The sequence below is a fragment of the Vanellus vanellus genome (genome assembly GCF_965231255.1).
Source record: "Vanellus vanellus genome assembly, chromosome: 2".
NCBI classification, from domain to species: Eukaryota; Metazoa; Chordata; class Aves; order Charadriiformes; family Charadriidae; genus Vanellus; species Vanellus vanellus.
Genome location: NC_138906.1, coordinates 43,332,117 through 43,355,020, shown reverse-complemented (window position 1 = coordinate 43,355,020; position 22,904 = coordinate 43,332,117). Strand labels below are relative to the sequence as shown.

Below are 22,904 nucleotides of genomic sequence, written 5' to 3'. Positions count from 1 at the left end.
TTTAGCTTGCTGACATAATGCCCATATTTAATCTCTTAAAACAAGAACAAAATCAAGAATGAAATCAAGAATAAAAATTTCATTTAAGTCATACAGTACATTAATCTTTCAGCAATGACCCAATCTACAGTACTCAAATGCCTGGCATGAAGTCTATTATCTCAGCGTTTAACAAGTGTATAACCAGTGACACAGTAAAAGAAGAGCTCACAATACACAGCTAACACGATGAGTTTAGATTTTCTTCTAAGAGTCCAGCTAGGGTTTGTAATATGTGGGTCACTTTTGAACTGTACTTTAATCAACTTTTTTGTTCAGTCAATCTGTTCGGGGCTTTTTGTCTGTCATATAAGTTTTTCCATTATGTACAGGAAGATTATTTCAAATGAAATTGCACAAGTTAGAATATCTATCTATAGGCATACACGGTCAATCTAACTAAAAATTTAATAAGCAGTAATTACTCAGTCCTGGTTATACATTCCTAAAGGCTTAATAATACAGTTTTAAGAAAAAAAAAAAAAAAAAAGAACAAAACACAACAAAACACAGTTGTAGGGTGGTAATCTTTGTAAGAAGCCTTCTTCCCTCCCAAAACAACCAAGGGTTAACTGTACTTTCCACATTTGAAATGGGGTCTACAAAGAAGTCATTTCAGCTCCTAAATAATACAAAACATGTGACTGTCATTTCTAAAGTCTGAATGGTTCAATGTGCAATTTGGTGAAGCTCTCAAACAAATAATACTGGTAGGATGCAGACTGTTAAGAGAAATTAGGACAAGATGCCCCGATATCACATTTGGATAGCAAAACTGTATGTATTAAGGGGCCATTATCCACTGGTTACAGTAGTTTGAAGCGGGACAGCTCATCCTGTAGCAGCCGCGGAGGAAGGGAAAGGGTGGGCTCTTTGCTCCTTACCCGCGGCTAAAGCCAAATTTTCCCCAGCTCTTACTCAAGCACCTGCCCTCTCCTGCTCTCAGCCTCCTGACCAGCACTCCTTACCACTTTCCAAGGGGAAATCCCCAGCCCAAAGGCGATCGGAGCTGTGGCAGGGTGCAAGCCTCCTCTCCTCTGCCCGGCTCCCCACGCTCGGGGGCAGGCAGAGGTTTGCCTCTTCTCCAGCTCCGCGGCAGGCACGAGGGCTCCCACCGACTGGCTGCTGCACGAGAGGTGAGAGATGCTCCCGCATGGTGAGGAGGAGCTCCGCAGTCTGGTGGCTTTCCGCCTCCCAGCCTCAACCACCGCATACATCTACATGCGGTCATAAACGGAGAGGTCTCTCCCTCCGCAGAGTAGTGTTACCAAACGCTAGAGACCCAGAGGGCTACCTCTAAGGTAAGTTAACTAAACACAATGGTAATGGAGCATCTTCTTCCCCCATTAGCAAAATATAAACAAAACTAATTAACACAACTGCTACGACTTTTTTTAATCTCTCTTTTCTGGTGCCAGGTCCTGCTACACATGGAGAAAACCCATAGAGAACTGCTTTCCTAGATGGAAACGCAGCACAATCTTAAGCCTTGAGGATCTGCTTTGTAATTTGCTACTGGCATAAACAACAAAAAAGTCCCATTTGTTTGCTTGGTTTTTGTGGTGTTTTTTTAAGAAAAAAATCCAGACTATCCAGTGCACCTTCTTTGCACATACACACACACGCACATGCACACACACCAATGGAGAGCTCCAGAAGAACAGGCATGGGAACCACAAAGCCCAAATTGTGAAAAGATGTGGGGAATCTCACATTTCTGTGTTCAATTCTCATTTAGCAATGAAGCAGCAAAATGACATATTGCAAGAAATAAATGGTCACAGAACACACATACACCCAAACGCAACCATGGATACATTTTTCCCATTTTTTTTTTTTCTCTGATAGATGCTGTTATTCGTCTGATCGTTTATTTCTGGCTGTGCTGAAATTTTTGAAGAGCATCTGGTGCTTCTTTAACCTTTAGCAGAACATAAGAACCTCAGTGGCAATGGACAATCAATCTCATTAGTGCCACAACCAACCATCTCCACTTGAGATTCTCTACAAACCCCTTCTGGAAGTTGAATCTGACTCTGTCCCTTTGGTGCCACTTTGTGGTGGTTTTTTTGTGTGTTTTTTTTTTTTTTTTTAAATTAACAAACACAGCATATTAATGCAAATTTGATGTTTTCTAAAAATTAGAAATGCTCATATAATTAGTTCAGCAATATGCAAAGTGCATCTATTTGGTTCTTTCCATAGATCACCTTCTGTTGTAAGTCTAAATTCCTTCACAGTTTAAAATATTGTGAAGAAATTATATGTATACTTTATGTATAGAACTATTTATATACATACACATATATACACACAACTCTGTACTTTATATAGCGATAAACACTCATTACTTAACTATTTATATTATATACACATGGCATGAACACACACTCAGTGAAGAGTTGGTGCAGGCTGAAATCATTCCATCGGGTTTAATGGAATAACAACAGTGAAACCATGAGTGAGTTATCAAAAGACACAGACGTACATCTATTAGATAAGTGAAAGACCAATTAAATCAGCTCTTCCATTTTCCTATTAGCACAGGATTGTTCCCACCCCATTCCATGCTCCATATGCACATACACAGCTATTTTGCATTCAGTTTACATGAGAGGGCAGTGGTGGGTGGTTTTTTTTTTTCCCCCCTAAGTGAAAGAACAGTCCATATTGACTCGGGCTTATCGCAACCTCTTCTGCACAAGTGGGGCACAGCGGGGTCTGGAGATCTTGGAGGACGCCGAATGCTGCGCCGCCGTTAGCTGAAAGCACCTGCTGAAGCGTTATTGCATGGTTATGGGACAGCTATCAATTGTTCACAATCTGTGAACTCTCTCTCTCTGACAAGTGGTACAACTGTATAAATACATATTTTAGCACAAAACAGTTTAACACGAGGCAAGTCCAAGTACAAATGAGACCTAAAGGCCTATGGGTGAACTTTAAAGGCCAAGAGTTCTTCAGAGTGCATGTTGTTTAAGGAACGCAAGTCAGGTAATTTCAAAAGAAGTTTTGTGAAAATAGAGGCTTCGTTTGGGTGGTTTTTCATGATTAAGGTCCTTAATGCACGGATTAGTGTTTCCTGAAGTGCCTCCACAGAATTGACATTTTCTATTCCGGAGCGATCTAAAGAGAAGGGGGGTGGGAGAGAAAAAACACAGGACGGGGGGAGAAGAAGAAGAAAAAAAAAAAAAAAAAAAAAAAAAAAAAAAGAGAGAGACTGAACAGATGTATTTTGCAACATAAAGCCACTGCAAGAATCACTCACTAAATTAACAAGCATAAGAAAAATTAAATACTTATGCCAGAAGTTTCAAACCAAAAGCCTGTGAAATAGTGTTTAGCATCAACTTTGTAAAGTATGAAGCTCATGCCGAACTGGCAGCATTCAATCACCTTTTCTGTAATCACTTACCATGTTTCCAGAAAAGGACACACTGAAGCATATGCTTAAACAGTTTGCTGAATCACAACTTTCAACGCAAGGAGAGAGACAGGGAACACGGAACTAAAAATTTCAAACATTTCTTGCGGCTGGACATAGTACCCTAAACTTAAATTGGAGGTTCATGTTTGAGGAGGAAATTCCACTCAGGACAAGCCACGCTCTTATCTGCACAACGGGGTCTGCAGGGGCAAAGGGAGCGCAAGCCTTGACAGGACTATGCACTATGTCCGAATGTCTTCTGAAGCACTTACGGAATGAAACATGATGCACCCAAAAATTCCCAACTGAGGAAGAAAAGAATTTCAACATGAAGTATGCTTTCACATACTGCACTCACCCCACGCCCGAAGCATCTCTTTCAAGAGAGCTGTATTTAAGAACACGCCTGTTGTCTTTAGGTGGAACCTAAGTAAGCAGCTTAAAAGCATGAATTTTTAAGCAAAACATCTCACCTAATAACCATGCACAGCAGCTGTTTTTTTCCAAGCTGTAGCCTCTCTTTTTAAACACCATGTAAATTCAGCAGGGCACATACATACATGAGTGACGGACACAAGAGAAATGCGCTTTGATGTGTACGTGTACTCAAGCACTTTGCAGAACTGGGACACAGAATGACAACAGCTTTCTGGAGTAGCACTGAGTCAGATCATACAGTCACAGTGGGAATCCCTTCCTTATGCTGCCAGTGTCAATCCAATTGGAATTCTCAGCTGAACAGCCTAGGAAGTCCTCCTGGACTATTCAGTGCAGATCTCTACCACCATGGGAAAAATTATTATACAATCCACTTAAGAATCCATCTTGAAGCAGTTAATGTTCTTTGTTCCTTTAGAAAGATTGTTCCAGAACCTTCTACTCTTAACAACTAGTAACTTTGATTAATATCAAACGATGTTTATTAGCACATATTCCACTCTTCTGTGAGGACTGCCCATTAGGTTTGACAGCCGCTCTCCAAGAGAGCACAAATGAAGAGATGCCTCTCTGCCTTTACTTGTTAAACTATCTATCCCGCTTGCCCCTCGCTTTGCAAAACCTTTAGGTTTGCTCTATCCTGAGCAGGGATGATGACATTTGTGCAGAATATACCAGACGAGGTTTCTCAAGAGCTCTGTACAGTGACAGCGGTACTGTCTTGCCCCTGAAGGCAGAGGAATGCAGTCCAGTCCTTCCTGGCTGCCTCGGCTGAGTTACTGTAGCTTCCCCTCTTCAATTAGTCCAAGTCTTTCTTCTCCTTCTCAGTCTGCTCCCAGTGGCCAGCAGAAGTTTTTGTTAGTACTATTCCAGTAAGAGAGAATAATAGTGGGTGTGTATTTTATATTCTTCTACCACAAGGCATCACCCTCAGTTACGAGATTATCTGGTCTCTAGACCTGCACAAGCCACATTCTTTCAGCTTTGCTTCCACCTTGCGTCTTCTTTCTTCAGTGCCCATGATCCATCTTGCTATCTCCCCTCCATCTTCAACACATCCAGCTAACTGAAGCCAAACATGAAGCGTTCTTTCATTTTTTGAATGGTACCACGGTAATTCCTCAGCACCACCAGAAACACTCCCACATCCTCACTGTATGGCCCTGCTTTTTCTTTCTATGCCATATGACACCAAAACAAGAGGATGTACACATTTACACCTATTCCTTGCTACTACACCTGCTTCTTCTTTCTGTATGTTCTAAATACCCCTCAGAAGAGTAGTTATTCATCCAGTGTTACATGGAGACACTTCTGACAAGTGTTCTCCCCACTAGCGCTATTTAGACTTTTAAACATTTCTTTTTTTCCACTGATTTTTTTTTTAAACAACTGGAATTTTTTTTTAAATATTTTTAACTAGTGCAGCATGGTATTTTATATTCTGGATCACTTAATCAGGATTCAACAGTCACACGCTCCTGTCGGCTTCTGGAACTGATGTGAATCTTGACTACTCTCTACTATCTTCTTTTCAAACTTGAGTAACGTTCATTCTGAGATCAAGTCGTCTTAATGGCCTTATTCTTCCACCTTCAGTTCTTCTTCCAGTTACGCCATCTTTTGCCTTTGCCTGCATCTCCATGTCATTCTCTCTGATGCTGTTCCTCAACTCTTCCTCCTTATCTAACTGAGCTCTGCCTCCCCCTTATGGGAAATCACTCCCTTGGTCATCCCTTGAGCAGTGGGGCGCGGGGGATCTCTTTCAAGATCTGTTTAATCAACAGATGCCCACGATCCTTCAGTTCTACAGGCACCTTCTCCTCCAGGCAAGCCCTCACACTACAAGCATCTTCCCCAGGAGCTCTGTTGGGGGCACTTCTGCTCTACTTAGGTACTTGCTCAAACGTGAAGCTTGCTCACTTACTGACTTGTGCAAGCAACGACTGCAGCATTTCAATTCCGTTGCAAGCTACGGAGTGAAGTTGATCTGAAAATCGCTGGACTCACAGTGACCACCAAGGTTACTATTGTGTCTGGAATACAGTACAAATGCAAGTTTGGGCCCAAACTTTAAAAGACTAACGAAGCTTTATTTTATAAAACCCTAGAAATATTTTGTGAAGGTGTCCAGGAAGGCTGCGATCAGACTGCAAATCAGATCACAAGGTAGCTAAGATAGGTAGCAACAACGTCCAAAGCTACCATCTGAAAAATCCTCAGCAGCTGCAAGAAGCCTCAATACCAAACACCTCCTCTTTTGGTCCTGTTGCACAGCTCTGACATTACATGCTGTACACGTTACATTCCATCCCTAAGCTCAGCCCTACTGGGAGCTTCCGACAGCATGGAGCAGTGTTTAAAAGGCCGAGGGGGGCTGGCTCTCTGCTAGAAGCACATTTAAACAGAACAGCTACAGCCACTTACATTCAAAACAGGTGGCACAGAGATTGTGACATTCTCGGGCCCAGCAGCTGAGCAAGCAAGAAGAGTGGCTGTAGCCTAGTCATGACATTGCACGAGGAAGGGAAGAGGCCTCATTCTCAGCCCTTATTTTAAAGGTTTTCTCCAGCCCTCTCATCAATTTAGCTTTTGAAAGATAAAATATGTAAAGCAGAGTCTGGAAAAGCAACTAAAACCCCAGGTTTCTCTCTGCTACCTGAACCTTTTCACTAACGGACTACAGCGCCACGCTTCCTTCACCCTGCCATTCGTTCTGGCTTTTGAAGCTTGCAGACTCCCCACCACCCTCTGCTCCTTATTGCCGCCTACAAATTGGAGAGGCTACAGCGGCCCCATCCTGTGCCACCACATTTCAGTTAGGCCATGCGTAAAGCTGGTAGACTGAACTGTCCCACCTTGTTTACAGAGGCTTCGTGTGGCTGCAGCACCATGCCTGGGGTGCTCCTCCCCGATAAGATAAGATTTAGTGGGTGTAAATGACTCATGTGGAAGAGGTGCACTTGTTCAAGAAGTGAGTGGCCCCCAAACGCTGGCTTGTTGTAAAAGCGGGCACTACCAGCATTCCTGCCAGCTACCTCTAGAGAGCTCCTTACCCAGCGAGCAGCGATTCTGCATCTTGCATTCCAGGCATTATATGCAGAGCTAATGTGCCTAATTTGAGGCTTTAGATAATACTACAGAAGTAGGTGCTTAATCCATCTTTGAATCCGGGCCAGGGTGTTCTGTATACCCAGGGACTGAAACAAGATACGAGGCCGGTGAAGATGTTAGTGGATTGGCAGACCTTTAGCGGTAAGAAGTCACGATGCAGATGAATAGGGCTTTCTTGCTGACACAGGCAGAGATCAAACTTGGATTTAGACTTAAGGAAGATACGCAATAGACTTCAGTGACGATACTTGGAAGTAAAAATACCACCTTATCCCAAGAGTAAAGCTGTGCAAGTCAGGAGTAATTTCACTGATGCTGTCCTGTGAAACTTAGATGAGTCAGACAAAGATCTTCTAAACAGCCACCGGGTGGCTATGAGATGTATTTTTGCATTCTACAGAAAGTAGCAGGAAAATATAAGCCCATTGCCACATTTTTCCAAAAGGCAATATTAGAAAGAGCAAATACGTAAAAAAGTAAATTACAGGCTTGCTAGTAGCTTAAACCCCACTAAATTGCACTTAGACATGAAATAACAGGGTATGCGTTTTACAGAAGACTTTTAATAGAGAGCCATATTCAAAAATTTGGCCAAGGTGTTAGTTAGCTTTCTCTCCTTACCAGCAGATACCAGGACAACCGCTGTAAACAAACTCATTTCCTCATCACTCAGTTGCAGGGCATTTAGTTTCTCACTGAACTCAAACATTGAGTTGAGCAGATCACCAGCTCCCATTGAATGCAAGTCATCCACGCTGTACTTCTTTCCACTCAGGAAGGTGACGGTACGTTCCTTTGCATCAAACAAAGATGCGAAGCGTACCATTAAAACCTAGTGAAAGAAAAAAAGAACAACAAAACCAGATAAATACAGGTGGATTTCTAGGGAAGCCAACGAAAAAAATTAAAACCTTTTAACATCATTCAAACTGTCTCATTAACCGCTGTACAAGCATTCGATACAGAAACTGTCAGCATGCTATTGAGCTGTAAAAAACAGTGCAAGCTCTGGCCCAGTAGTCTGAGAGAAAGAAATAAGTGAAAATATTAGCGAGTGGATGCAGGGGAGGGGCTATAGCACACGAAAGGAAGGAAAATTAAAACTGAAGCCTCAGGCAGCCTGAGCCACAAAGACAATGCCATTCATAAACACGCCAGTAGGACAACTTGCTTAAGCCACTGCACAGCCAAAGGCATACAGAGCATTAAAAGAAGTGTTTTCTTGGCCACACTTATGAGGAGCAAAATGAAGGTATTGAACCAGATTCTCGCTTGGCGTAAACTGGAGCAGCTCCATTGAAACAGTGCCGATTTACACCACCTGGTGATCTGGCCCTCTAGGCATTCTTTGGGAAAGTAACATGCCGCATCGCTGCTCCCACAGCAATGTTAATGAGCTCTGGTAGAAAGGAGCCACATGTACGGCCTTCAAAAGGATGGGGAAGCAGGGCTTGAAACGGCACCTGGTCTGTAGCTGCAGCTGGGAATACCCCTTTGGTATAAGCACCTGGGCTGGAGCAGTTGACATGTGCTGAACTTACCCCTCTGGGCTGAAATTTCTCGTGTGGTTTCTCAGTCGTATTGTGAAATGTTTCCCTCTGGAATGGCTTGTAAAGTTTCATTTGCTCATGTTCGACAACCTTATTTGCATTTTCAAGGTTTAAGTTGCACACAACAGCCTTCTTATTTGGAGAAAATGAACCAACTGGCACTGGTTAAAACTTCAGACTTGCTGTAATCTCTTGGTGTGACAGTCATCGCTTCTCACTTACCCTACATAACTGCATTCATTTAAATGTTTACTACAGATAAGAGGAGAACCAGGTTTTCAGCAAAGACTAGCGCCTTCGACAAGCTTAAAAAAGGATGGTTCAAAAAACCTGGAAATGTTTGAGAATTCAAACACCATTTATGCACATTACATGGCCTGCTCCTAAACTGAAACAGCCAAATGACATGCAGCAATCCTGATGGACACATGAGCACTATATATTATTCACCTTTGTCACCTAAGCTATATGTCCTTTGATGACAATAACTACAGAAACCTAGGCAGAAACCTAGGTGCAGAAGCCCTCAGAATACAACAAAAGGAGACAAAGGGTAGACAGACAAAGCCGAACTTGTGCATTAGCAGGGACCCACCAGGTACTCAACAACTCTCCAGTTCAAAATGGTATTCCCCTTACAGAACTGGGCTTTAGAAACATGAACTTTAAATAATGAGCAACCACTATGAATGCCAGTACTCAAAACCGAAGCACACGAAGCAGTGTTGATTTATACTAAGGCAAAGACCTCACCCATAGATTTCAGTGTCACCTTTCCAACCAAAGAAACAGTTTAGACCATGGTACAGCACATGATTGATTCATCCTGTTTCCCTTTAAGCCAGACTCCTACTTGTGCACGCTCAGGATATACCTGATCAATCCTATCACCTGACCATAGCAACAGAAGCACACAAAAACTTCCCCACAGGCAAGTGCTTGCTCACTTCCCCACCACCTGCAGCCGAATTACCAAGTTTGTGAGTCTGTGGAGAAATTGAGTCACTACCCCTATAGATCCAAGGAGCTTGTTAGCCCTGCCATCAACTACATTTGGAGTGGGGGCTTGTGGGGGTGGGGGAGGACCAGCTCAAATCCAGTCGAGTTCCGTATTTTATGCTCACTGCTGTTTCTGAGCTGGCTCCCATACAAAGCCATGCAAATGCCACCACGATATACTGAGCTCCCCAGTACTCCCAGTTCTAAGAGGGCTTTTCAGCTTACATATGTGTGAAGATATATAGCTATGCTGCTTCTGCACCAACATTGTCTCCATGCATCTTCTCAGCCCCAAACTAACAAGCACTCCTTGAATACGAGCTGCTGGTAAGCATAGTGCCAAGACAGCCACACGCTGGTACCCAAGGGAGCCAAAACAGGCTCAGAGGCAGTACTTTCACTGAGGTTCTTCTATTAACATGAAGACGTTGGGACGTCCTAGTTTAGTTACCCAGAAGACAGAAATTATATTTTATGCACCAGGCTTTCAAGATGCCTTTTGCCTCAATTGCAATGGTTTTATTAATCTGTTGTTGTTTTTTTTTTTTCCACTGCTCTGCAGCATTATTTTGGGGGGGGTCTTTCTGTTGTTAAGATGCCACAGAAGCCTTTAACTGCGGGTACCAGCTCACTAACAGAAATCATTAACGTTTCTTATAAATAAGTGAATAGGGATAAGCATGCAGCTGTATACATTGTTATTAATTCCCCTGGATATTGAAACCTTCTTATCAGCAGAGCTTGTAACTGGCAAAAAGGCATAGGAATGAGGCTTGAGAAAAGCTTGAGGTGAAGAAAGGCCAAGACAAAATATTTTACTTGCAAAACACGAAGGTTTGGCTTCACATTACAGGCACAGTTCAAGTCTGATTTTCTGCCCTCCTTGAGGGCACTGGACAGTATACCACTTTGCAGAGGAAGGAACCAACATTTGTGTGTAACGTGAGCAGCAACGTAAGAGGCTGCAGCTGAAGAAGTGGAGACACAGCCCTTAGCTACAGTAGTTGTAGATGAATATTAAAAGGTCAAGAATAAGTGTAACAGCAAAAAATACACGACAGCAAAATGGAAGAAACAAAGAAACTGACACGCTCCAGGCACCGAGTCTTCCAGTATAACTTGAACCTTCCAACCCGACAATTATCCATTTTAGAACTGGGCTGTATAAATGCAGACAAAAGACCCAACACGTTACACGAGAAATGTCTTCAGTGCAGGTAAATACGAAATCCAGCACCCCTCTTTGAAAGAATAAATCAAGTGAACAAGAGCAAAAGCATCACCAACCCTGCCCTCCCCAGAAAAGCACAGTAACATTGAATACTTGGGACTTCAGCTCTTCTGGCCTTCTGTGTTAAAACTTCACATTTGGGTACTTGTAAAATGTACGCGGTCTCCAATAGACACAAGAGTCCGGAAGAACAACTAAAACCTTAAGCAAAGGTCCCCTGGCGAAGGTCACTAATTCTATAACAGCACCAAGCTCTCTGGTATCATTCCGAATTTAACACCACTAATTCACGTATATGTCATACTCGCAAGTGGGTGAAATTAACCACGAGGACCTGGTGGAATTAGTTTAGAGTAAATCAGGCTGCAGCTGGTACACAGTATCCACACAGCTACAGCAGTACAGCTAGTTATCAGTGTTACTGCATTGGAGACGAAAGCTCCAGGAACCCCCAGGTGCCACCAAAGGCCAGCGGCGACTAATCAGGATGGATGCTCTGGCTTTGGCAGGGAGTGCAGTGGCAGAAGGACGGACATACAGAACAATAAACATGTTCGTCTACAAAACTCGTAAGTCAATAGATAGCTTTCTAAACTAGCCACCCTTTCAGATGCAGTCTGCTTTTCTCCAGGCTAAGCAAAAGTAGCTATCAAAGTAACTGCTGCTATCCAAAACCAAGAATCTCCTCATTAGTCTTTTATTAATGCCCAGGGACGAGGAAAGGGTAAAAGGGCTGAGCACTTTGAGCTACTTGGAAGAGGGACAGCTCACCACAACTTGACCAAACAGAAGCACTGGACACCATCAACTTAAGGAAAGCTCAGAGCCAGCGTCCACAAACAAGCTAGTTTTGCCTGATATAACCCAGTTCTATTTATTTTTATTCTCAATGGGGGGGTCAGACTGACGCACAGCTTGTCAGGTCCGCAACATACACACAGTGGTCTCACCTCAAAGGTCCCAGCCTTCAGAAGATTAACCTGGTCATGTTGGGAGAGATCTCGGAAACCCGGGATGCGCTTGGCAAACTCCACCACTTCCTTCACCGCAGGGGTAAAACTCAGGGAAAACTCTTCCCAGACTTCATGGCCAGACTTGTTTGGGTCCACGTGGGGAGTCTTACTCATTGGGCAGACCTGATGTTTACAAAGCACACACAGAAAACAACTGTTAAAGATACAATTCCAGATACTGACAAATACTTAAAAGAAGCAGGTTTATTCTTCAAGAAAACTTTGCAATAATGACGCACAGAGAAAAAGGATCAGTATGGCTGTCAAGTTCCAAAGCAACTGGATTTCTCTCCCTCCCTTTAAAACAAACAAACAATAAAAAACCCCATGGCCGTCCATTAGCGGTCTGTTTCTAAATTTGCTGACCTCAGAAACCCAAACATTGTTTGTAGCAAAAGACCTGAGAGAACCCAGGTTACGCTATTCTTCCCTGATGTCACTCATGACTGACATCTGGATTTCTCTTACTTGTACTACCCCTGTAATCTCACAATTAATTGTGATTTCACAATCAATTGAATGTAGTAGTGACTGTGAGATTACAATCATTCTCACATATCTTTCTTGTTTTGCAGACACCTCAAGAGATTCGGCCAAGCTGACAAACGCGTCAACACCAGAGCAAGGAACACAGCCTTCATTTCCCAAGTCACAGGTTTACACCCTCATTACCAGGATAACCTTCCTCTCCTACGTGTTTGCTTTTTTTTTTTTTTTTTTTTTTTTCTATCACTGAAGGAGGACCAAGGAACTGGTATCACAATTTTTCTCAGTCACAAGATGACAAAACACTCTTTCTTTTATGGAAACATACAGTGATTTTTTTGTAGGAAAGTCTGAATCCATTGCAATGAGATCAGACTTATCAGTCAAGGCTGACTGCCAGTAAATTCCCTCTCTAAAACCCAACCAGACGCTCTGAGATACTTTCAGTTCTGCTTTCTAAAATTTACATCTTTTAATGAAGTTTAAACCTTTTAATATTCATTTCACCTGTCGTCATTAAGGACAGGAATTCCTTTAAGTATGCCTCACAAGTATACTAAACAATGTATGTAATCCTACATAATGTCAGCGAAGCGAAAACAGCGAAATAGATCAGTAATTGCTCAGAGCTATGCTGCTTTTGCAGGGATCTTGAATCTGATAATTGCCTAGCAATTCTTTGTGTGGAAGGTCACAAGATCCATTATAAGGATATATTCAACAGATACACGTGTGTGTGTATATTTGGCAACAGCTAGGGAAGACAAGATGGAGACAGTTAAATGTACATTTCTGTATTTTTTCTCCTCCAAATATCAGTTACTAACTGGGCAGTCAATATGCAGAAAGCTCTTCCCTTTTCTTTCTCCCCAAAAGACAAGGAACAGAAATGCAGATTTCGTGTACGTCTGAGGACAATGCCCAGACCCAAATGATTACTTGTGGGATAGAGGAATACCTTCTCCACGAACTGAAAATCATAAAATATTTTGGCAAAATGAAAGGTCTAGGCACACAGAAGCACAGCAGACACTAACCACTGCTCTGTTCATAATACTGCAATAGTTTACACAGGTATTATTAACAATTCAGTACTCTGAAGATAAGGAATGTCTGGTTCAGCACCCCATTCTGATTTGGACACCGTGACTTCTCATACTATGATGGTTTACCCTGACCCTCCAGGCACTCGGTCCCAAGGGGAAATTGCCACTTTCCCCCTCACCCTGTATATTATGTCTAAGCTGTTTTGAGAGACCTCTGCCCAAGAGTCATAGAATCATAGAAAATCTCAAGTTGGAAGTGGTCCATAAGGATCATCGAGTCCAACTCCCTGCTCGTCGCAGGGCTACCTAAAAGTAAACCATATGACTAAGAGTCATCCAGACACTCCCCGAACTCTGACAGGCTTCCTATGGAAGCAGTTGTCAGCTTGTACAGTCACTCGCAGAGGAACCTCTTCAGGAACGACCTGTTCTGCTTTTCCGGCTGGGGAGGTATTGAGTAAAAAAAAACCAAACCCCTGAACATCTGTCTCCGTTCTGGTTCAGAGCCTAATTACACTCCCTCACTGCTACTGACTCATTTTGGTAGGATCCACTCTCATTGAGTTTTCTGGTAAAACCCTCATTTGTGTCAGGGATGGGAGGGGGTGTGTGTGTGTGTGCGAGCTGCAGTGCTCTGTTGGATTCGCTTTTGTTTCCTCATCCTCAGCTGTGTTAAACCTCCCTGCAGCTGCTATGCACAGGTCACACAGACTGGTTGGGCTTCTGCAGGCTGCGCCACTCCCTGCCTGCCCATACTGACAGGTTTAATCTCTGCTTCTCAGGAGTGCCAAGAATGCCGTTGCAGTGACTCCACATACTTTCCCTGCAAGGAAGAAAGGTTGGGAATAATTATTGCTTGCCATGGTGCAGTGCCCAGAGTCTGCAATTCAGGTCAGAGCCTGCTAGGGATGCCATGGTCCACATACGCCGGAGCCAAAGAAGGAAAAAAAAAAAAAAAAAAAAAAAACCAACCACACCGAAGAAAAAAAATTTAAAAAAAAATCCAGCATCAAAACAAACAGCCTTCACTGTGTGGAGACTTTCAGGGGCCTTCAAGAACCCGCACAGAATCTTTACAAACTAGAAGAAAAACACCGGCAGCTCAAGTACTTCAGAAAGGTCAGGGGCTCGTGCTTCTCAACAGGAGCACAGGATGAGAACGAGGATGTTATGTTCTCTCATCCCAGGCGGTTCCAGTGATAAAGAGAAGGACAATCTATTTTAAGGGGCTTACAGAACTGGTTGCCTGAATGGCAGAGAAACAGCAGGTGCAAGGCAAATGGGGGGGACCTGTTAAAGAAAGGAGAAAAAAAAAAAAAAAAAACAAAACAACCCATATGCAAGAAAACGGGAAGCATCCTTGTTAAAAATTCAGTGAGAAAATGCTCTAGCAAAGTCATCTAAGGTACCCATAAGTGTGTTAAGAGCCTCACTTGTGTGAGTACTACAGAAAAGACCCTGAACTGCTCTCAAGTGGTTTAGCTGTGCATCTTCTTCCCGCCTCTGTTCAGATCTGAAGATGTTCTAGGGGAAAAGGATGCATGGCCTGTGGGTCCCACTGAGCCTGTATTTTACACTGCCTGTAACTGAATTAGCCTATCCCTATTAAAACAAAACCACGCCCCCTCCCCCCCTCCAAAAAAACCCCAGCCTACCCAGCAAGAGAGATTTTACAACACACTAAGGCATGCAGACTGGCTTAAAATCCTAGCCCTCAGCTTTCATCCCAGAAATTTGCTCTGGATACCTTCAAGAAAAATACAATGTATCTGACGGTGTAGACTATTTTAAAGTGAAGTCTTCAAGAGGATTGAGTGAAGAAGGGAATTTATAAACTCCTAACATCTATTTTCATTTTTAAATCAAGCCAGTTAAGAAACCCATGAGTTTTCTTCAACCAATGCTCTGACGTTAGTCTACTTTCAGTTTGCTAAAAACTGAGCCAAGAAACCCCATCACTTGTACGATTTCAAATCGTCCACACAACTTGAGCCATTATTCTCCTCCATCACCATTTGTGCCACCAAACTTGTGTCACTATTGTAAGTTTCAGCAGTTGTGCCTATTGTGCACAGCTTCACTGACTAAAGAGGCCCAGCTGGATCACCCCCATCGCTAAACCCTTCACCAAGTCAAGTCAAACAATTGATATCAATATACCAGATGCATTCTTCCTCCAGTGCTGCAAGAGTAAGCGGTGTTCTTGTTTGGCGAAAAGCCATCTTCTGGGATCCTATCACACAGTCGCTGAGTATAACCACCGGTGAAGTTCATACAGTGGCTGTTTGCGAAACACATGGCGTGCCCACTTGGGTAATGCATTGCGCTTCTCCCTTTGTACTGTCCACCAAGGTGCTGCTCGCTTTCAGGGTACTGAGGGCCACCGAGCCCACTAACACAGTGCTCGCTGCTCAAGATGTACTGCTCAGTGTTCTTTGACACTCTCTCCCCACTCTGGGACTGCATCATCTCTGCTGGGTTTTGGGACTGTTCTTGGTTGTACATGAAAGTGTCTTTGTGGGCCCTAGTGACCATGCCGATCACTTCTTCCTTAGCCATGTCAGCGCTAGGAGGGGGGGAAGGGCTTTTGATGGTTTCCCGCTCTTGTTTGGGCTTGGACGAAAGGTCTTCTTGAGGTGCTTGATCTTGATGTTCTGTTAACGCTTCATTGGGTAAGTGACCGCTGAACTGACTGTTCATCATGGTTTTCATGGCACTCTGCATTTCAATCAGCATCCTCTGTTTTTCACGTTTGGGAATACGGCCAAATCGAACAGCTACCAAGGCGGAGAAATCAAAAGTGGTGGGAAGGGGGGAGGGGGGGGAGGGAAGAAAAACAAACAAAAAAGTCAATCCTGAAAGTGTTAGCATGCATGCACACAGAATACACAACCCAACCAAAAAATCTTGCTTTTTAAGGGAAGACTTTAACTGCTCTCACCAACACTACAGCAGGAGCATTACCACTGAAGTCAAGGAGCTTCCTGGGCATAGGACAGGCGTGAGATACGAAATGTATGCTGTTTACATACAGAGAGAAGGCAGCTCAAAAGCACGCAATCTCTAAAGCCTTTTCCCCTTTTGCTACAAACCTGGCTATGGACTATGCACACGGTTGTGTTAATTAATTAAGTGTCAGGCTGTAAGATTGGATCAATTAAATCAGTATAACTCTGTGAGCTGGCAATTACCTGAATTTAAACACAGTTCATATCATATTTGAATACAAGTCCTACAAGACAGCTCCTCATGGACCAATTATACAACTTGCCAAAACAGTTAAGACAATCAATGCTGAATGAAGCTTACCTTGGCAAAATTTCCTGATAACTTTGCCTTGACAAGGACATTTTCTGCTGGCAAGGGGATGGGCATCATTGTGGCTGCAGCACTTTTGACCCTGTCCTAGGGAATCTACAACTGCCTTTACCATCCTGTCCAACCACAGCCTTACAAGGGCTTATAACCAGTTTCGACTGATGTAATTATGTTCATGCAGTAGTCCATCATTAACGTAACTAAAACTCTTTCATTAAAGCAGGTGCAACCTTATGCACAAACAAGCGCCTAGGGGATGAAATAACTCCTATGCACGACAAGAACTCAGAACAATTATTTGAAATAAGTTTTAACACTCCACCCACTAAATTATTAACAGCCCAAGATTCCTAGTTCTTGTGAAATAAACACCCAGAGAAAATTTAAAAGTGAAACAGAAGGAAGAGTTCTGGTTCATGACAGTGTGTAAATTGTAGCAGACTAATGAACTACAATTTCAGCATTAAATTTTAAAAAAAAGTCACAAGGAGTGGATAGCCAACAAGGTGGTCAGAGACACAGCTCAACATTACCTTTTCCTCCTTGCCTTCCACATCCCTCCAAGAAAAGAAAGAAAAAAAAAAAAAAGGGCAGATATATGCTCATCTCATGCACCCAAGCCTAAGTCTTTAGGCTCTATAAATGATTACTCTAAGACTATGAGTTTGGACAGAATTCCCTTTCATTTAAAAAAAAAAAAACAAAAACAAAAACAAAAAAACAACAGTAACAAATAAAAAAAAAGAAAAAGAGAAAAGTCTTGTTCAGACGCAGGCAGGATACAGCTACAAATATTAACTCATTAAAACAAAATCAAGACTCTTGTTACAACCACCCCCCTGACAGACCACTGCAGCACATCCCACTGCATTAGACTCCAGAGACGGGAGGACAGCTGTGCAGCCCGTATTTAGTTACCAGTTCAGGAGAGTCACAGAGCAAGGAGGTAAGCTGATCTAAATGCTCTCGGACAGGGAACCTGTCTCTGACAATAGGGCCGGATGCGTTTTCTGCTGTTAAGACTCTTAGCAATCAATTTTAAGGTGGGCAGCAGATTCCCTCTCAGAGGACCACTGCTCAGTAGAGGAACGTACCATCTCTTGACATCCCAACAGACAGACACTTTTTGAAACGACACTGCTGGCATCTGTTCCTATTCATTCTCATTATAGAGCAGTTGTTATTCTTCAAGCACTTCTTATACTGGATATTTTGCTGAATGCTTCTTCTGAAAAAACCCTGTAAACAAACAAACAACCCCCACAACATTTATTACAGCACATGTCAAATTCTCCTGCCAAGATTCACCTCTCCGCAGGCACCGAAAACCTCACTGTGTCTCATCAGCTGCTTCAGAGCCATCAGCCCCAAGTGACTTTAAAGAACTTGCTATTCTTCATGACTTACTTCCCATTCGTGTGTGATCTGTGTGTAACGCAAACTAGTTATGATTCCTAACTATAGAGGATGCTAAGTTGTTCCCTGCATAGTCAGCACCTAAGAGCAAAATATCTCCAGTATTACCTCTATCACTGTACTGACCGTTTATAAGATATGCCCTCAATCTCCTATGACATCAAGTGCAAAGATGAAAGTTAAAATCTGATCTCTTGACTTCAACCTCCATAGTCTGGCAACAAAACCATCCTGTTGCACCACATGCCCTTCAAAGGTGGTTCTTTCACATAACCCTTAAGGTGATAAACTCCTTCACAGAATGTAAAATTTGCACTGTTACAATACCAGACAATACAGATCTATTGATGTGTGAACACGCAAGCACCCGGTTCTGGCTTTCCCCGTGTTAAAGAATTGCTTCTCCAAAGCTGTTTTGTTCTGTGTCCCAGCCCAGGTGACCACTCACACCCACTATCTCTTAATGCAATTAACATTCACATGTCTTGCGTGACACGGTCCTTACCACCTCTGCCTCCAGTTCTTCTTCTCTGCCGTGCACTCCAGGTCAGGCAGGATTGTACAAGGGGCGAGAACACAAAATACTGCAGTTTGGAAAATGCTGTGTATTGCTAAGTGGTTTGCCTTTTCTTACAACTTACACGCTGTTAAAAATTAAATCTGATAAATTTCAGACAGAGAAGCATTTTTTTCAGCAGTATCCCCTCTTTTCCCTTGTGGGGAGAACTAGAACATTCCACCAGCAGGTAGAGGAGTGGAAATATAGCTCACCTTGCAGCCCTCGCAGGCATGAACACCGTAATGAAATCCTGAAGCAACATCTCCACAGACTTTGCAAAGAAGAACCATGCCATTAAATTCTAGAATCAGAACAGAAAAGTCAAGGATACATGTTTCCATCTTTTAAAACCTGCACTAAAAAGCAAAATATGTCAGGTCAGTTCAGTATACAAAAAAACACAGCAGAGGAACAGACAAGAAGGATGTACAAAACCCCTGAACAGTTCAGAAGGTACCAGTGCGAGGGGGGGGGAAACCCAACCAAAAAAAGACAAACATGAAGCACTCAACAGAATAGGGCGAAAGCATGTATTCACTGGACTTTCAGTCACACTAGCATTGTACTCATCTGTAGAAACAGAAAGTCTGCTTACATTTACACACTTTTAAAAAGACCATTTAGTTAACTATGCCACAAAAGTTTGGGCTCAGTCTGTTTTTCCATCAGGACAAGTAAACCCATACAAAGGCTACAGGTTCCCCAACAGAGAATTAACACCTTTTCTTAAAAATAGAAATATTAAAGGACACTTAATTTTATTATATATTGTAAACGAGCCATACACTCTACCTATTTGATAATAACTTAGGACTGGTAACTCAGCCACTTCTACATGTGTAAAGACTACTCATTTGAGCGTATATCCAGATTGGCATGCTTGCACGCTCGAACTTGAAAGTACCTTCTCAGCCCTGTAAATATGCTCATGGTTTAGTTCTTTTTAAAGTTTTTCCCCACCTATTTTATTTCGGCTTGTCAATAAAGACTTTCTGCAAGTCCCGAGTGCTGGTCTAACATTGGTTTCACTGAAGCCAATGGGAATTTTACCAGGGACTTCAGTTACCACAAAGTTACCTTAACAGTGAGCAACAGAGACAGCTGGAAATACTCCCACAGAACCATATTCTACCAGAAAAGTAATGTATTTGACATTTGGGTTTCATTTATAAAGAGGAACTAAAACTTTTTTTTTTTTTTCAGGTTTTGAAAAAGAACCAAATCACAAAATTTCTGGGTTGATTCCCCCCCCCCCCCAAACAGAGCTAGTACTGAGCTAAAAGTGTTATCTATCTATCCATGTAAGCAACTTACAACAGGTTTCATCCTCAGGAACCTCTGCCCTGATACCAAAAACCTAGCAAATTTTTAAGAGGAAGTAAAGGTTCTTACTAAGAACTTAGGGTAGGGGCACTTAAAAAAAAAAAAAAAAAAAAAAGGAAAAAAACCAACAACTTTTAAGGTAGAACTGTTAGGATACTTATTCTGCCTTCATAACAATTCAAATTGTTAAAACAATTCTGCCAACAAAAGAATTCAGCCTTCAAAAGACCAGTCTAAATTCCAGCTGAGTGTTTGTTGAGGCACTTGTTCCAGTACTCAGTTTGATACCTGCCCTTCCAAAACTGCTCAAATATAGTTCTTTATCATTGATCTTCTCTGATTACAAAAAAAGTGGGAAACAAATAGCTGGAGCTAGATTGTTAAATGCATTTTAACAGGCTCTCCTTTAGTTCCAGCTTATGAGTACTTTGGTTTTCACATCCACAAATTAAGACGTGCAATCAAAAAGACAAAGGTCCCAGCTACAGCTATGTAAATATCATAGAAAGTTCTGGTAATTTATTGTTCCTCAAAGAAATGTGTGGGGGAGAGAAGGTGAAGGGACAGGAGCAGGGAGTATGAAAAAACAGAGAAACTAGATTTGCAAGACAGCTCCATAAATACTCCTGAAGGCAATTTCTGATTACTGTTACCGTTACTTCATTGCATTTTTTTAAACAAGCGTTTCATTTTTATTAAGATCAGTTTTCACTAGTGAAAATCTGAAGTAAAGCTGGACTGTATTTATGGACTGTCTGAAGTTAGCAGCAATAGGACCTCCATCTATCAGCATCTGCATGGCAATACCATGTGTATTACCATACATATCACGCAAAAAGATAAAAATGGAGGCTTTGCTATGCGCCTTCAAAGGAGGCCACATGGAAAATCTGGTTGTAATATATGGGGTTGGAATATACATGGGAAAAACGGTGGTTTCGGGAACCGGCACCAAACATACTTGTGACTCCATTATGGCCTTTTGTCAAACCAGTGACACTCGACTGGTTTGTTTTAATAGTCTCCTCGAGCCGATCGCTCTTGGGTGCCCCGTCAGAGCCCTCGCTGCTCCGACCATTGCAGCTGCTTTCCGAAGAGGAGCTGTTCGGAGAAGATGGTACGGGTGACGAGGACGACTGGAAACCGCTGTCTGAGCTCTCGCTGTGACATGAGGCTGGGCTAGATGCCGAGCTTGAAGAGCTGATGTAAGCTATCACACCCCCTAAGGCAAGAAAAAAAAAAAAAAAAAAAAAGGCGGCATGTAGTGACATAACAAGCAGACATGCACCGCTGCCATGTGAGCCACGCCATGACCCAGCACCGCCAGACCCAGCCATCACGTGTTCCTGGGCGCACTCCTTTCCCTCTCTCCCTCCCTCAAGCTCGCTTCTCTCCATCCATTTCTAACAGCTGACCTCCCAATCCGCCCCATCCCCTTCTCCCGTCTTATCAGCCCTCTCCGGTCCAGGTCGCAACGAAAAGGCAGAGCCAAAAGGCGAAGGAACAAGCCATGGTGCTGGCAGGATGGGGCAGCAGGGAGAAGGCACGGGGTGGCCCAGAGAGGGCTTCCCCGGCCGCCCTCGGAGCGGAGCTCGTCTGGAGCCACAGCAAAGACGGGATCTTACAGCGCTGTGGAGCCAGAATGCAAACAAGCTAGGTTAGGGACAGAAATAGGGCAGAGAGAAAGACTTCGCGCAGGCTGCGGGCCAGAGGCACAGAAAGGGAAGGGCTGGGAGGTGCTCACGATGCAGAAGGGATGGGGGCAAGGGGAAGAAACAGCGCTGCAGCCCGGTGAGCCTACTGAACGCCATTTGCCCGACCGCGAGCCTTTGCAGCATTTCTAGCAGCAGCTAAACTCCGACTGCCAGGCTGCTGTTTGCAAACAGCCTCTGTCCTGCCGCATCTTGCAACCTGACACACTTGAGAATCCCTCAGATGAAACAGCTTTTTGTCCTCAGGCAGACCTGGGAGCAGTTCTGGCTTTTCACAGGCTCCTTTTTCTTGCTTGTAAGCAAGAGAGATTGTTTTCACTTCATTTGAGTTGGCCTCCAAGACTCAGCATTTCAAGAGTCGATACAAGAAAACATTTGATATTTCACACAAAAATTCCAACAGCGAAAGCCACGCAACTGTTTAAATAAATTACACTCAGCATCTTCTGGTTTATGCCTGTATTGCTCTGCAGAGTCTCTTCACAGAGGACTCGGGACATTGCAGCACGGAACTCCACACACCAAAGAATTAAAAACTTTAAAACGGCCACGCGCTGGCTTCCTTTGGAGGAAAAAAGTATTCGTGTCTTCAGTCCTCCATCAACCGAGTTAGTATGGCAGGTCAGGGCTACAGCCCCTTACATCAGCCATCACCTCCTCACAGATAAAGGCAGTGCTGTTATACAACCCTGGAAATATGACTGCTTGCAGGTAGAAATTCTGACTTACAAATTTTCATTACTATTATCAGCTATAACGGTCCTCTTAGCATTTCTGCGCCAGCTTTACTGGCCCATTTCCTCTTCAACATTTAAGTTTTTTCTACCAAGGAAACCACCAGCAGCACCCTGAGGAACGTGCAGCTGAGGAGCCCCTGGCAGAGCCGCCCCTGAGCAGAAGTCAGACCAAGCGGTCGTGCGACACGTGCGCTACGCACAGACCGCTGGTCACGTTCCTGGACACCGGTGCCCCCTATGCCCCACCACAGCGGTCGTTCACGCAGAGATTTTTTTTGTTTTGTTTTTAAGAAATCCTCCACGCAGCGTAGCATGTGTTCAGGATGAGTTTTTTTGGGAGAAAGGAGGATGTCAATGGACACACGGGTCCCGCAATGGCATGGGAAAAAGACACTGTCAAACACATATACTAGTGTGAGATGCCACCTATTTGACAAAGGTCCTGCTGTCCCCTGGCACCGCACGTGCCTCTGCCAGGTGCCAGGTCAAAGCTCAC

The 22,904-nt window shown here is 43.3% G+C and overlaps 1 protein-coding gene across 1 annotated transcript; it reads right to left on the bottom strand.

Moving 5' to 3' along the window:
- On the bottom strand, positions 1-21,256 carry NR1D2 (nuclear receptor subfamily 1 group D member 2; the record flags this gene model as incomplete). The annotated part of the gene is given in 8 exon segments (XM_082498877.1): positions 1-3,165; positions 7,640-7,850; positions 11,749-11,934; positions 15,504-16,120; positions 17,756-17,900; positions 18,849-18,937; positions 20,921-21,209; positions 21,212-21,256. Coding segments are annotated over 8 exon segments (1,779 nt in total). The 3' UTR covers positions 1-2,968.
- Positions 21,257-22,904: the final 1,648 nt, after the last annotated feature.